Consider the following 16,034-nt stretch of genomic DNA (forward strand, 5'->3'; position numbering starts at 1 on the left):
AATTACTGGTACACTGATCAGTGCATTATATAAATGACTGCATACTGTACTACAGATACTAGGTACTGTGACGTTAGTCTGAGCTGCAGATCTACAAAGAATATTGAAAACATGGATCTCAAATGTTGTGTTGTTTATCTTAGTATGTAAGAGAAAATTATGTCAAGTGAAGCAAACGTTGTTCTATTATTCCTCTCTGTGCAGATCAAAGCAGAGGATCGTTTTGTCCGTACGGAGCAGGGCCTGCTGATCCGCACATTGAACAAGAAGGATTCTGGGACGTATGTGTGCCAGGCTGTAGAACATGGCTTCATGCAGACTCTCCTAAAGGTTAGCCTGGAAGTCATCGACACTGAACGCCTCGACGATCTCATTCACCGTGATGACGAAACCGCCACACACACCGCTGCCACACACACCACTGCCTGGGACACACCCCCAGCCCGGGAATCGCCCAATCAGAAGCTATGGTACCGTGACTTCCTGTCGTTAGTGAACCACCCGACCCTGAACAGTGTGGATGAGTTCTGTGAGCAGGTGTGGAAGAGGGAGAAGAAGCAGAGGAGGCAGAAAGCACACCTAGCCCAACAGGTCCAGCTACACCACCAGCAGCAGCAGCAGGGCCTCGTGCACGCTCACACCCACGTGAACGCCCATGGGCTGGCGGCCAAGTGGAAACACCTGCAGGAGAGGCAGAAAGGCCGCAACCGCCGGACCCACGAACTGGAGAGAGCCCCCCGCAGCGTCTGACCTCGCACCTTCTGAATCCCATGACCACCCCCCGACCCCCAAACCCCAATCCATGTACCCTGTTCTCATCCTCAGACCCCCTCTGAACCTCCTCCCCTGCCTCGTCTCCCTTTACAGAGATAAAGACTCATTCCACACTGACTTTGTACAGAGAATCTCAACTGGAAATAAAGGCAATATCTAGCCCTGGTCTGTGTGTGTAGGCTGCATGGGCACCCATGTTTACAGTGACACGGCATAGAGGCAAAGGATGTTACAGGACACCAGATGATACAGTACTATTCTATTATCTCAGCTGGCCGTTGTAGCCCCAGCACCATGTAGGGACAGTGTCAGCCAACATGAGGACTGGACTCCATGTACTACAGAATAACCTATTGAAAACATGGCTCTGTCTCCAGTGTAGTGTAGCTTTGTTTGTTAGTCATGTCTCATCGTTGTTGTCCACCCAGATATAATAGGTAGCTTCCCCTAACAACCACTATCTTGGAACAAGGGATGATAGTGTTTGATGAAATGATGGAGCAGGGATGGACCTCATGTGTATCACAAGGACAATAACTACATACAGGTCATGTAAAGCACAACGGTTTGATGGTGAGTGGATTCTATGAGATATGAAGAGTCCTAAGCAGAGAGGACGCATGAGTACTGCAAGATACTTCAGAGTAGCTATGGATTTATAACTAATGATGTTATTCTAACTTAAATCAGACATGTAAATATGCTTTGATACATCCTCGTACTAAAGGGAATGGTTTGCGGTTATCTTGTTACATGATGTTGTTTCCCCATAAACAAATGTATTTAACAAAAGGTGATTTTGTTTTTCCGAAAGCAGTAGGTTAATAAAGTATCCAACATGGTTATGAAAGTTACTGTGTTAAGTGTATAGATAAGCTCTTCCAAGACACAAATGTTTTAACGTTTTATTTTAATGTTTATCTTTCTGATTTGCTCAGAGCCCTATATAAGTATTTGTTACATAGTTGAAGTTGACTTTATTTTCTTTATTTTATGTTTAGTCCAACCACTGCATCCCAGCTTAACTAAAACTTGTCTCTGCATCGACTCTGTCACATGTTGTTTGATTGAATCAATTGAAACAATTTGCATACAAAACTTGTTTTCACCACATACAGTGCCTTCAGTATTCATGCCCCTTGACTTATTCCACATTTTGTTGTGTTACAGCCTTAATTCAAAATTGATTAAATATGTTTTTTTTTCACCCATCTACACACAATACCCCAGAATGACAAAGTGAAAACATGTTTTTTGAATTATTAGCGAATTTATTGAAAATTAAATATAGAAATATCTAATTTACCTAAGTATTCACACCCCTAAGTCAATACATATTAGAATCACGTTTAGCAGCGATTACAGCTATGAGTCTTTCTGGGTAGGTCTCTAAGAGCTTTGCACACCTGGATTGTACAATATTTGCAAATTTTTTAATTTTTTTATTCTTCAAACTCCGTCAAGTTGTTTTTTGATCATTGCTAGACAGCCATTGTCAAGAACAGCCTCAATTCGTTGGGGCATGGACTCTACATGGTGTCGAAAGCGTTCCACAGGGATGCTGGCCCATGTTGACTCCAATGCTTTCCACGGTTGTGTCAAGTTGGCTGGATGTCCTTTGGGTGGTGAATCATTCTTGATACACACAGGAAACTGTTGAGTGTGAAAAACCAAGCAGCGTTGCAGATCTTTACACAAACCAGTGTGCCTAGCACCTACTACCATACCCCGTCGAAAGACACTTAAATCTTTTGTCTTGCCAATTTACCCTCTGAATGGCACACCAATACAATCCATGACTCAATTGTCTCAAGGCTTGAAAAACCCTCTTTTAACCTGTCTCCTCCCCTTCATCTACACTGATTGAAGTGAGTTTAACAAGTGACATCAATAAGGGATCATAGCTTTCACCTGGATTCACCTGGTCAGTCTATGGAAAGAGCAGGTGTTCTTAATATTTTTTACACTCAGTGTATATTTGGCCTTGTGTTTTAGGTTATTGTCCTACTGAAAGGTGAATTTGTCTCCCAATGTCTGTTGGAAAGCAGACTGAATCAGGATTTCCTCTAGGATTTTGCCTGTGCTTAGCTCTATTCATTTTCCGAGTTAGGAAGGACTCCTGTATCTTTGTAGTGACTGGGTGTGTTGATGCACCATCCAAATTGTAATTAATGACTTCACCATGCTCAAAGAGATATTCAGTGTCTGTTTTCTTTTATCCATCTACCAACAGAAAACCTCCCTAGTCTTTGTGGTTGAATCTGTGTTTGAAATTCACTGCTCGACTGAGGGACCTTACAGATAAATGTATGTGTGGTGTACAGAGATGAGGTAGTCATTCAAAAATCATGTTAAACTATATTATTGCACACAGAGTGAGTCCACCAACTTATTATGTGAGTTGTTTAGCAAATATTTACTCCTGAACTTATTTAGGCTTGCCAAAACAAAGGGTTGAATACTTAAAGACTCAAGACATTTCAGCTATTCATTTTTTATTCATTCATAAAAATGACTAAAAACGTAATTCCACTTTGACATTATGGGGTACTGTGTGTAGTCCAGTGATACAAAATCTCAATTTAATCAATTTTAAATTCAGGCTGTAAGACAACAACATGTGGGAAAAGTAAAGGGGTGTGAATACTTTCTGAAGGTACTGTACACATATATTGATATACAGTATATGAACACTGTGAAAAATGATTTGATATAAATGTATCTATTTGAGAAAACATTGTGTAACGTCATTGTATGCCTGTAACTGTTACTTTATGATAATACCTACATGTAACATGTACATGCTGGCAAACAGCACCAACTAACAGAGCAAATACTTTCCACTCTTAAAAGAAAAAAACACCACTGGTGTTGTATGGAACATGCAGGCTTCTATTACAATAGTTAGCATACCACTACTGTACCATCTGTCTATGTCTGTTTGCCCATGTCAGCCTGCAAATGTACTTTCAAGCATATCATACTCTTCCAGCAATACACACATGCATTTTGTTATTGTCCAGGAGCATATCTGTTCTACTATGCATCTTCCCTTGAATCACTACATTACTCTGAGAGTGTGAACTTCAGGAGATGTTTTTTTCTGACATGTGTTTTTTATGTACAGTGGGGGAAAAAAGTATTTAGTCAGCCACCAATTGTGCAAGTTCTCCCACTTAAAAAGATGAGAGAGGCCTGTAATTTTCATCATAGGTACACGGCAACTATGACAGACAAAATGAGGAAAAAATTCTGAAAATCACATTGTAGGATTTTTAATGATTTTATTTGCAAATTATGGTGGAAAATAAGTATTTGGTCAATAACAAAAGTTTCTCAATACTTTGTTATATACCTTTTGTTGGCAATGACACAGGTCAAACGTTTTCTGTAAGTCTTCACAAGGTTTTCACACACTGTTGCTGGTATTTTGGCCCATTCCTCCATGCAGATCTCCTCTAGAGCAGTGATGTTTTGGGGGCTGTCGCTGGGCAACACGGACTTTCAACTCCCTCCAAAGATTTTCTATGGGGTTGAGATCTGCAGACTGGCTAGGCCACTCCAGGACCTTGAAATGCTTCTTACGAAGCCACTCCTTCGTTGCCCGGGCGGTGTGTTTGGGATCATTGTCATGCTGAAAGACCCAGCCACGTTTCATCTTCAATGCCCTTGCTGATGGAAGGAGGTTTTCACTCAAAATCTCACGATACATGGCCCCATTCATTCTTTCCTTTACACGGATCAGTCGTACTGGTCCCTTTGCAGAAAAACAGCCCCAAAGCATGATGTTTCCACCCCCATGCTTCACAGTAGGAATGGTGTTCTTTGGATGCAACTCAGCATTCTTTGTCCTCCAAACACGACGAGTTGAGTTTTTACCAAAAAGTTCTATTTTGGTTTCATCTGACCATATGACATTCTCCCAATCCTCTTCTGGATCATCCAAATGCACTCTAGCAAACTTCAGACGGGCCTGGACATGTACTGGCTTAAGCAGGGGGACACGTCTGGCACTGCAGGATTTGAGTCCCTGGCGGCGTAGTGTGTTACTGATGGTAGGCTTTGTTACTTTGGTCCCAGCTCTCTGCAGGTCATTCACTAGGTCCCCCCGTGTGGTTCTGGGATTTTTGCTCACCGTTCTTGTGATCATTTTGACCCCACGGGGTGAGATCTTGCGTGGAGCCCCCAGATCGAGGGAGATTATCAGTGGTCTTGTATGTCTTCCATTTCCTAATAATTGCTCCCACAGTTGATTTCTTCAAACCAAGCTGCTTACCTATTGCAGATTCAGTCTTCCCAGCCTGGTGCAGGTCTACAATTTTGTTTCTGGTGTCCTTTGACAGCTCTTTGGTCTTGGCCATAGTGGAGTTTGGAGTGTGACTGTTTGAGGTTGTGGACAGGTGTCTTTTATACTGATAACAAGTTCAAACAGGTGCCATTAATACAGGTAACGAGTGGAGGACAGAGGAGCCTCTTAAAGAAGAAGTTACAGGTCTGTGAGAGCCAGAAATCTTGCTTGTTTGTAGGTGACCAAATACTTATTTTCCACCATAATTTGCAAATAAATTCATAAAAAATCCTCCAATGTGATTTTCTGGATTTTTTTTTCTCAATTTGTCTGTCATAGTTGACGTGTACCTATGATGAATATTACAGGCCTCTCTCATCTTTTTAAGTGGGAGAACTTGCACAATTGGTGGCTGACTAAATACTTTTTTTCCCCACTGTATGTCAGGAGATGTTTCATTTTGGAATATCTCAACACAGAGAGACATACAGAGACAGACAGAGAACCTGGAATGTATGTAGCTGTGAACACAACATAAACATTGAAGAGTAAATCCCAAGTCCAACAGTATGACACTGTATACTAATTGCATGTGAATGCCATTCTAGTGTACTTTTGTTTCTATAACGGTGCATTGTTTAATGTTGTTTGTGATGGTCTGCTCTTACTTTAGAGGCAATACACATTAACCTGTTACTGAGGTGTAAATACGCACAGAACGAGTTACTGGAAGTACAGCATAAATTAAGTACTCTGGTGTATCCCACTGGCATTCAGAGATACTCTTGTTTATCTGGGCTGGAAATCACTTTGGATGCACACCTCTATACAGATCTGTCAGTCACACATAGTTACAGTAATATAAAGTATATTACAATGTAATTGTTATCAAACACAACAATGCAACATGGATCAGTACACATGGTCAGGTAGCACGATTATACATGATCTTCCCATTATCTTTATCAGTGTGGATGTAGAAATCCAGGGGGAACAGCCTAAGCAGGGCTTGAACCAGTGACCTAATGCCTACAAAGTCCAGACCTCTTAGAACAGGTGGTAGTGGGCTCACATAGTGAGGCAGTACAGTGGGTCTGTGTCTGTATAGGGATCAGTTCTTAATGTGCCATACCAGGTCCTATTTTAGAGCCGGTATTCTACAGTATAAGAGGTGCTGGTTCTCTGCACCAGTCATCTCTGGCCCACTTCAACCACTGGCAAGGCTGCTGAGTGTAAATGAGGGAGTAAACTGCTGCTGCTGCTGTATAGACTGTGTTTGGTATGATGATGAAGAAGATGATGATGATGATGATATTGATGATAATGATGCTGATGTACTCTACTGTTCTAATAAAAGTATCTTCCTAAATCCTGTTCTTATTGACCCTGTCACGTGTTATTTGTGATATCTGAGATTGTTAATCCACACTGCCACAATGCTACTATGTCAAATATCAACTCCATGAGATGAGACATCTGGTTGTCAAGGGTGATACAATAGTTGTACAATAGTTGTAATACAATTGCAGCATTGGAAATTGGAAATAAACTGTATTTATACAGTTATGCATTTAATTCAAACACAATGATCTTCCATGCACTAAAGCTATAGACCTCTTGGTGCCAAAATATAGTTGTTTTTAAAATGTATACATTTAGTTAAGAGCACACAGCCCATTAACCATCAGTATTTGATAAGTATTATAAATTACAGGCACTGAAAAGTATAATTGATGCTTGATGATTAATCATCTCGTCCTACGCTGAAATACAACAAACAGAAATCTCTGCAGGTTGATGAAATGGTTGTTTGACATAGCTGACCTGCCTTTGCGTTGAAACATTGTCTGTCTTGTGGTACGTGACTGCCCCCCTCTGGCAGAGCGGACCTTTGTCATCATGGGGCAGTCACAACATCAGTCTGATTGGATAGACCTGTCCTCCCATCCCTCACCTCCAGGGGACACCACAACACTCACAAAGGACTGACACGAGGGACAGAATGAGAGACAGACACAAGGAGAGATACACTTCCCCTTTTACTGTGATTAAGAAGTAACTTTAGTAAGAAATCACAAAATCAATTACTAATTGGCAATACTAATAAGAGGAGAAATGTAAAATAATCATGTCACTATAGAAACCGCCCCACTGATTCAACACTCCTCTCTCTCTCTCGCTTTCTCTCTCTCTCTCTCTCTCTCTCTCTCTCTCTCTCTCTCTCTCTCTCTCTCTCTCTCTCTCTCTCTATCTCTGTATTTCCTCTCCTTTACAGCAACTGAGGGATGGAGGGATCAGTCTCTCTCTCATATCGCCTGGTTTAGTGGAGGTGAATTGGTGCAGAGTAGTTTATCACATTCTGCCATGGGGAGACGCTGGGTTAGCTCTCACTGGGGGAATAGCGCTTTACTGAAGAGAATAAGTCAAAAACGCACACACACGCACACACACAAACTCATGCACTCACGCACACATGCACACTTGACACACGCACACACACACACACACACACACACACGGAGGGATGGGAACCACTGGTGGTTCTCAGCTGGTTGGTTTTGGGTCGTGGCTAGTGACATGGGTTATGTTTATATAGTGGGTCAATGGAAAATTACAAAAGCAAAAAGAGAAGATTCCATTCTCTGTGATATACTGTCTACTCCCATGTGTGTTTATTGACAACCTATTGACCCAGAGGTCTTTATCTATATTCATAAAGCCATTGGTGGGCCACTACACATGCATATGCCAGTTACAGTTGACTTCAGATTCCATGCATAGTCCATATGCATAGTCACAAGGGTCACTTGAAACCAAAGGTTAGCAAAGTTAGAGGGGCCTACTGCCCACTCTCACACCCTCACCCTGAACCTCAACATGTCTGCTGTTTATAAACCTGGAGAATGACCCCTCAGAACATTTATCACATTACAACAACTACACTGTCATTATTTCACATAGACCTTACATGTGGCAATGGTACTTCTTCTTTCTTTCTTTCTTTCTTTCTTTCTTTCTTTCTTTCTTTCTTTCTTTCTTTCTTTCTTTCTTTCTTTCTTTCTTTCTTTCTTTCTTTCTTTCTTTCTTTCTTTCTTTCTTTCTTTCTTTCTTTCTTTCTTTCTTTCTTTCTTTCTTTCTGTCTCTCATCAAAGGCTTGTAGGGTTGTGTTGCTGCCCTGTCTCATTGAGTCAATACTGACAGAGTTGAAGTGATTTTCTTAAAATCTAATTCTGCAGACTAGTGGATTGACTTGATCATGAGTAATGCCTCGGAGCAATCCTCATGCTCTCTAAATAGTCAGGGTGTGTACTCTGTTATTTTGAACCCCCTGAGTTGGCAGTATGCTCAATGTGTCAGAACATCACTAGTCCGGATAGAGGAGAGGAACCTGTATGAGTGTTAGCACTAACAGTGACGTTGTTTTAGCCTTGGCAGTAGCAGTGTATAAGTGTGTTTTAGCATTGGCAGTAAACCTCTAGGGCTGGACTATGAGTGACAGAATGGCAGAGGAGGTTTGTTCCGGGTTCATTACCTCAGTTCCCACTTCCAAATGATCTGCTTTACTTCACTGTCATTCCTCTGACCTTTCATCTGACCGCTACAAAACTGACACTAGCTAGCTAGCTTCTTTTTCATTTAAATAACATGGCTGGTTAGCTAGCTAGCTAGCATAAGAGATATCTGGCTAGCCTGTAACTTAAGGTTGTTATTATGTTGTGTAACATAGCAAAATGTCTATGTACTTGTCATTTGGTTGAGACTAACATTAATATAAATTGGCTTTATTAGGAAGATGGTGCTGTTCAGAATGACATGTTCATGATTGTTGATATTCACAGGACTCTCCAAATGCTGTGTTGAACGAGCAACACGGATGAAGGAGGGGGAGGAAAACAGACAGCTTCTCTCTACCACACCTTCACCAAGTCATCCAATCTTTGCTTCATGAACAGTTGTTGCATCTTCTAAAATAAATACAGAATACATTTTGTTCATTTTGTTTCTAACATGTTTTTTTTTTATGTAAACGTGAGTAATTTAGGAGATCTATAATATAATGTTGTTGTTTTTAAAAATCGAAAATATATATTCAGTCACAAGTCACTTGGATTATTTTATGTTGCCTTTTAAAATGTTTGCTAAAGGTATGTATTGTTACTTTGTACGGTAGACTGTCCAAACTGCAAGGAGTGGGTATGTCACTTCCGTTTTGAGCGCATCACTTGTCTCCGTGCTACGCTGTTTGTTGCTGCTTGGCTACCTGCCAAACTTGATGGTTTTTACTTTTTTTTTTACGTTTAATCTATCTCCATTTAACACATTTTACCAACGTCTTAGTTATTTTTATATTTTTTACTCGCTCTACTTTTTTCATTCAACTTTTTCACCCCAGACGGTTTATCTGGACATGGTTCTACAGGACCTCCACCAGCCGAAGCTAAGTAGTAACATTAACACTATGCCATCTAATTGCAGTCGCTGTACTCATAATATACAGGAGAACTATCGCCTTACGGTGAGGATAGCCATGCTGCAAGCACAGCTTCAGACACAATCATTAGGCAAGGGCAATGTATGTGTAGGAAAGGATGAAACAGCATCTGTGCCACCAGTTAGTACAGATAGTAGTATAAATCCCCTCGCAGAGTCCCCGCAGCCGGACAATTTTCTCAAGGCTTCTGGAAAGAAATGCTGTCGGCATGCTCAACCGGTGTCTCTCATTCAGCCGACATAAACTTTAAACCGGTTCTCCACATTAAGCAACGAGTCGGATTCAGAGGCAGAGCCTTCTCAGGTCTCTCCTCCACCCGTTACGGGGTCTGAGCCACCGAAGCCTCTCACCATTAGCTCTGACAAATTGAAAACCCTAGGCATTGGCGACTCCATTACCCGCAATATTAGACTTAAAAATAATCATCCAGCGATCATACACTGTTTACCAGGGGGCAGGGCTACCGACGTAAAGGCTAATCTGAAGATGGTGCTGGCTAAGGCAAAAACTGGCGAGTGTAGAGAGTATAGGGATATTGTTATCCACGTCGGCACCAACGATGTTAGGATGAAACAGTCAGAGGTCACCAAGAGCAACATAGCTTCAGCGTGTAAATTAGCTAGAAAGATGTGTCGGCATCGAGTAATTGTCTTTGGCCCCCTCCCAGTTAGGGCGAGTGATGAGCTCTACAGCAGAGTCTCACAACTCAATCGCTGGTTGAAAACTGTTTTCTGCCCCTCCCAAAAGATTGAATTTGTAGATAATTGGCCCTCTTTCTAGGACTCACCCACAAACAGGACCAAGCCTGGCCTGCTGAGGAGTGACGGACTCCATCCTAGCTGGAGGGGTGCTCTCATCTTATCTACCAACATAGACAGGGCTCTAACTCCTCTAGCTCCACAATGAGACAGTGTGCAGGCCAGGAAGCAGGCTTTTAGCCAGCCTGCCAGCTTAGTGGAGTCTGCCACTAGCACAGTCAGTGTAGTCAGCTCAGCTATCCCCATTGAGACCGTGTCTGTGTCTCGATCTAGGTTGAGCAAAACTAAACATGGCGGTGTTTGCCTTAGCAATCTCACTTGAATAAAGACCTCCTCCATTCCTGTCATATATCTCACATCTCATAATAGGGCTACTTAATGTTAGATCCCTCACTTCCAAGGCAGTTATGGTCAATGAACTAATCACTGATCATAATCTTGATGTGATTGGCCTGACTGAAACATGGCTTAAGCCTGATGAATGTAATGTGTTAAATGAGGCCTCTCCTCCTGGTTACACTAGTGACCATTTCCCCGGCGGGGGTGTTGCTAACATTTACGATAGCAAATGTCAATTTACCTCCCCAAAAATGACTGTGTTTTCGTCTTTGAGCTTCTAGTCATGAAATCTATGCAGCCTACTCAATCACCTTTTATAGCTACTGTTTACAGGCCTCCTGGGCCGTATACAGAGTTCCTCACTGAGTTCCCTGAATTCCTATCGGACCTTGTGGTCATGGCAGATAATATTCAAATTTTTGGTGACTTTAATATTCACATGGAAAAGTCCACAGACCCACTCCAAAAGGCTTTCGGAGCCATCATTGACTCAATGGGTTTTGTCCTACATGTCTCCGGACCTACTCATTGCCACAGTCATACCCTGGATCTAGTTTTGTCCCGTGGAATAAATATTGTGGATCTAAATGTTTTTCCTCATAACCCTGGACTATCGGACCACCATCTTATTACGTTTGCAATCGCAACAAATAATCTGCTCAGACCCCAACCAAGGACCATCAAAAGCTGTGCTATAAATTCTCGGACAACCCAGAGATTCCTAGAGGCCCTTCCAGACTCAAGGACGTCAGAGTACAAAAATCAGTTAACGACCTAACTGAGGATCTAAATTTAACATTGCGTAATACCCTAGATGCAGTCGCACCCCTAAAAACAACAAATATTTGTCACAAGAAACTAGCTCCCTGGTATACAGAAAATACCCGAGCCCTGAAGCAAGCTTCCAGAAAATTTGAACGGAAATGGCGCTCCACCAAACTGGAAGTCTTCCTACTTGCTTGGAAAGAAAGTACAGAGCAATATCAAAGAGCCCTCACTGCTGCTCTATCATCCTATTTTTCCAACCTAATTGAGGAGAATAAGAACAATCCAAAATGTCTATTTGATACTGTCGCAAAGCTAACTAAAAAGCAGCATTCCCCAAGAGAGGATGCCTTTCACTTCAGCAGTGATGAATTCATGATCTTCTTTGACAAAAAGATCATGATCATTAGAAACCAAATTATGGACTCAAATCAAATCAAATCAAATTTTATTGGCCACATACGCCGAATACAACAGGTGCAGACATTACAGTGAAATGCTTACTTACAGCCCTTAACCAACAGTGCATTTATTTTTAATAAAAAAGTAAAACAAAACAAAAACAAAAAAGTGTTGAGAAAAAAAGAGCAGAAGTAAAATAAAAAAACAGTAGGGAGGCTATATATACAGGGGGGTACCGGTGCAGAGTCAATGTGCGGGGGCACCGGCTAGTTGAGGTAGTTGAAGTACATGTGGGTAGAGTTAAAGTGACTATGCATAAGTAATTAACAGAGTAGCAGCAGCGTAAAAAGATGGGGTGAGGGTTGGGGGGCAGTGCAAATAGTCCGGGTAGCCATGATTAGCTGTTCAGGAGTCTTATGGCTTGGGGGTAGAAGCTGTTGAGAAGTCTTTTGGACCTAGACTTGGCACTCTGGTACCACTTGCCGTGCGGTAGCAGAGAGAACAGTCTATGACTAGGGTGGCTGGAGTCTTTGACAATTTTGAGGGCCTTCCTCTGACACCACCTGGTATAGAGGTCCTGGATGGCAGGAAACTTGGCCCCAGTGATGTACTGGGCCGTACGCACTACCCTCTGTAGTGCCTTGCGGTCGGAGGCCAAGCAGTTGCCATACCAGGCGGTGATGCAACCAGTCAGGATGCTCTCAATGGTGCAGCTGTATAATTTTTTGAGGATCTGAGGACCCATGCCAAATCTTTTCAGTCTCCTGAGGGGGAATAGGCTTTGTTGTGCCCTCTTCACGACTGTCTTGGTGTGTTTGGACTATGATAGTTCGTTGGTGATGTGGACAACAAGGAACTTGAAGCTCTCAACCTGTTCCACTACAGCCCCGTCGATGAGAATGGGGGCTCAGTCCTCTTTTTTTTACTGTAGTCCACAATCATCTCCTTTTGTTTTGGTCACGTTGAGGGAGAGGTTGATATCCTGGCACCACATGGCCAGGTCTCTGACCTCCTCCCTATAGGCTGTCGCATCGTTGTCGGTGATCAGGCCTACCACTGTTGTGTCGTCGGCAAACTTAATGATGGTGTTGGAGTCGTGCCTGGCCATGCAGTCATGGGTAAACAGGGAGTACAGGAGGGGACTGAGCACGCACCCCTGAGGGGCCCCCGTGTTGAGGATCAGTGTGGCAGATGTGTTGTTACCTACCCTTACCACCTGGGGGCGGCCCATCAGGAAGTCCAGGATCCAGTTGCAGACGGATGTGTTTAGTCCCAGGATCCTTAACTTAGTGATGAGCTTTGAGGGCACTATGGTGTTGAACACTGAGCTGTAGTCAATGAATAGCATTCTCACGTAGGTGTTCCTCTTGTCCAGAGTGCAATAGAGATTGCATCATCTGTGGATCTGTTGGGGCGGTATGCAAATTGGAGTGGGTCTAGGGTTTCTGGGATAATGGTGTTGATGTGAGACATGACCAGCCTTTCAAAGCACTTCATGGCTACAAACGTCAGTGCTACGGGTTGGTAGTCATTTAGGCAGGTTATCTTAGTGTCCTTGGGCACGGGGACTATGGTGGTCTGCTTGAAACATGTTGGTATTACAGACTCAGTCAGGGACATGTTGAAAATGTCAGTGAAGACACTTGCCAGTTGGTCAGCACATGCTCGGAGTACACGTCCTGGTAATCCGTCTGGCTCTGCGGCCTTGTGAAATTTGACCTGCTTAAAAGATTTCGGAACACCCATCCAGTAGAGGTTAAAAGCAGCAGCTCTACCCTTTAGCTCAGTGCGGATGTTGCCTGTGATCCATGGCTTCTGGTTGGGGTATGTACGTACAGTCACTGTGGTGTCGTGATGTGACTTACTTTAATGTATGATTGTTATTTATTGAATCAACTAACTATGTTTGTCACTCGATTAAATTAATCATGTAACAATTAACTCATTAAGAATTTGGGGCACCACGGAATACATTTTTTAACGAGTTACCATCTCCTGAATTAAACTCTTAGATACAGTGGGGAAAAAAAGTATTTAGTCAGCCACCAATTGTGCAAGTTCTCCCACTTAAAAAGATGAGAGAGGCCTGTAGTTTTCATCATAGGTACACGTCAACTATGACAGACAAATTGAGAAAAAAAAAACAGAAAATCACATTGTAGGATTTTTTATGAATTTATTTGCAAATTATGGTGGAAAATAAGTATTTGGTCACCTACAAACAAGCAAGATTTCTGGCTCTCACAGACCTGTAACTTCTTCTTTAAGAGGCTCCTCTGTCCTCCACTCGTTACCTGTATTAATGGCACCTGTTTGAACTTGTTATCAGTATAAAAGACACCTGTCCACAACCTCAAACAGTCACACTCCAAACTCCACTATGGCCAAGGCCAAAGAGCTGTCAAAGGACACCAGAAACAAAATTGTAGACCTGCACCAGGCTGGGAAGACTGAATCTGCAATAGGTAAGCAGCTTGGTTTGAAGAAATCAACTGTGGGAGCAATTATTAGGAAATGGAAGACATACAAGACCACTGATAATCTCCCTTGATCTTGGGCTCCACGCAAGATCTCACCCCGTGGGGTCAAAAAGATCACAAGAACGGTGAGCAAAAATCCCAAAACCACACGGGGGGACCTAGTGAATGACCTGCAGAGACCTGGGACCAAAGTAACAAAGCCTACCATCAGTAACACACTACGCCGCCAGGGACTCAAATCCTGCAGTGCCAGACGTGTCCCCCTGCGTAAGCCAGTACATGTCCAGGCCCGTCTGAAGTTTGCTAGAGTGCATTTGGATGATCCAGAAGAGGATTGGGAGAATGTCATATGGTCAGATGAAACCAAAATAGAACTTTTTGGTAAAAACTCAACTCGTCATGTTTGGAGAACAAAGAATGCTGAGTTGCATCCAAAGAACACCATACCTACTGTGAAGCATGGGGGTGGAAACATCATGCTTTGGGGCTGTTTTTCTGCAAAGGGACCAGGACAACTGATCCGTGTAAAGGAAAGAATGAATGGGGCCATGTATCGTGAGATTTTGAGTGAAAACCTCCTTCCATCAGCAAGAGCATTGAAGATGAAACGTGGCTGGGTCTTTCAGCATGACAATGATCCCAAACACACCGCCCGGGCAACGAAGGAGTGGCTTCGTAAAAAGCATTTCAAGGTCCTGGAGTGGCCTAGCCAGTCTCCAGATCTCAACCCCATAGAAAATCTTTGGAGGGAGTTGAAAGTCTGTGTTGCCCAGCGACAGCCCCAAAACATCACTGCTCTAGAGGAGATCTGCATGGAGGAATGGGCCAAAATACCAGCAACAGTGTGTGAAAACCTTGTGAAGACTTACAGAAAACGTTTGACCTGTGTCATTGCCAACAAAGGGTATATAACAAAGCATTGAGAAACTTTTGTTATTGACCAAATACTTATTTTCCACCATAATTTGCAAATAAATTCATAAAAAATCCTACAATTAGATTTTCTGAAAAAAAAAATCTCATTTTGTCTGTCATAGTTGACGTGTACCTATGATGAAAATTACAGGCCTCTCTCATCTTTTTAAGTGGGAGAACTTGCACAATTGGTGGCTGACTAAATACTTTTTTTCCCCCACTGTATATATAGATGTTATATATCGATAACAGTCACTTATCAGTCTCATTCTGAACGTCGCATAATCCTTGAGCCTGCAAGAACCCTAACATTATTGATGAATCAGCAATACACAAATTGGCTTAATTATTGACTTACTAACTAACTAAATAATAACACAATACAAACACACACACACACACACACATAAGTTATTGATTACTAACGTAAAACAATGAAAACAGGTCCCTAGTGGACTGGACTAACAATAGCATGAATGCTTGGAAGGGAGAGACAGAGATTCAAACTATCGTTGATACTTTGGAAACTACGCTCACGGAAATACAAATGTTTAGCACCCGCTCATTCCGATTAGAAATGCAACATGTATTTACGTGTAGCGGTCCTCGATAGTTGAGTTGATGATGTAGGACTCTGGTTTGCCCACCAGAGATCCCAATGTCCTTGGTAGAGTTTCTGGTCGTAGTGGTGGTTAGAACCATTTTAAGCCGTGGGGCTTCCTAGTCTAACCATTTTAAGCCGTATAGCTTCAGCTTCACGCTTCCTGGTCTAAGAAATTCAACCATTTGCAACATCCGGCTTACACCGTAATCTGCTTGGT

General features: G+C 42.5%; 1 protein-coding gene across 1 annotated transcript in view; it reads left to right on the top strand.

Annotated features, from left to right (window-relative positions):
* Positions 1 to 1,940, top strand: part of LOC121531949 (semaphorin-3ab-like) — a 48,710-nt gene extending 46,770 nt beyond the window's left edge. Inside the window, exon 17 of the mRNA XM_041837536.1 lies at positions 205 to 1,940. Coding sequence (XP_041693470.1) covers positions 205 to 750 — 546 coding nt within the window. The 3' untranslated portion in view covers positions 751 to 1,940. The remainder of the gene's footprint in view (positions 1 to 204) is intronic.
* Positions 1,941 to 16,034: the final 14,094 nt, after the last annotated feature.

This window comes from Coregonus clupeaformis, chromosome 19 (genome assembly GCF_020615455.1).
Source record: "Coregonus clupeaformis isolate EN_2021a chromosome 19, ASM2061545v1, whole genome shotgun sequence".
Classification (NCBI taxonomy): domain Eukaryota; kingdom Metazoa; phylum Chordata; class Actinopteri; order Salmoniformes; family Salmonidae; genus Coregonus; species Coregonus clupeaformis.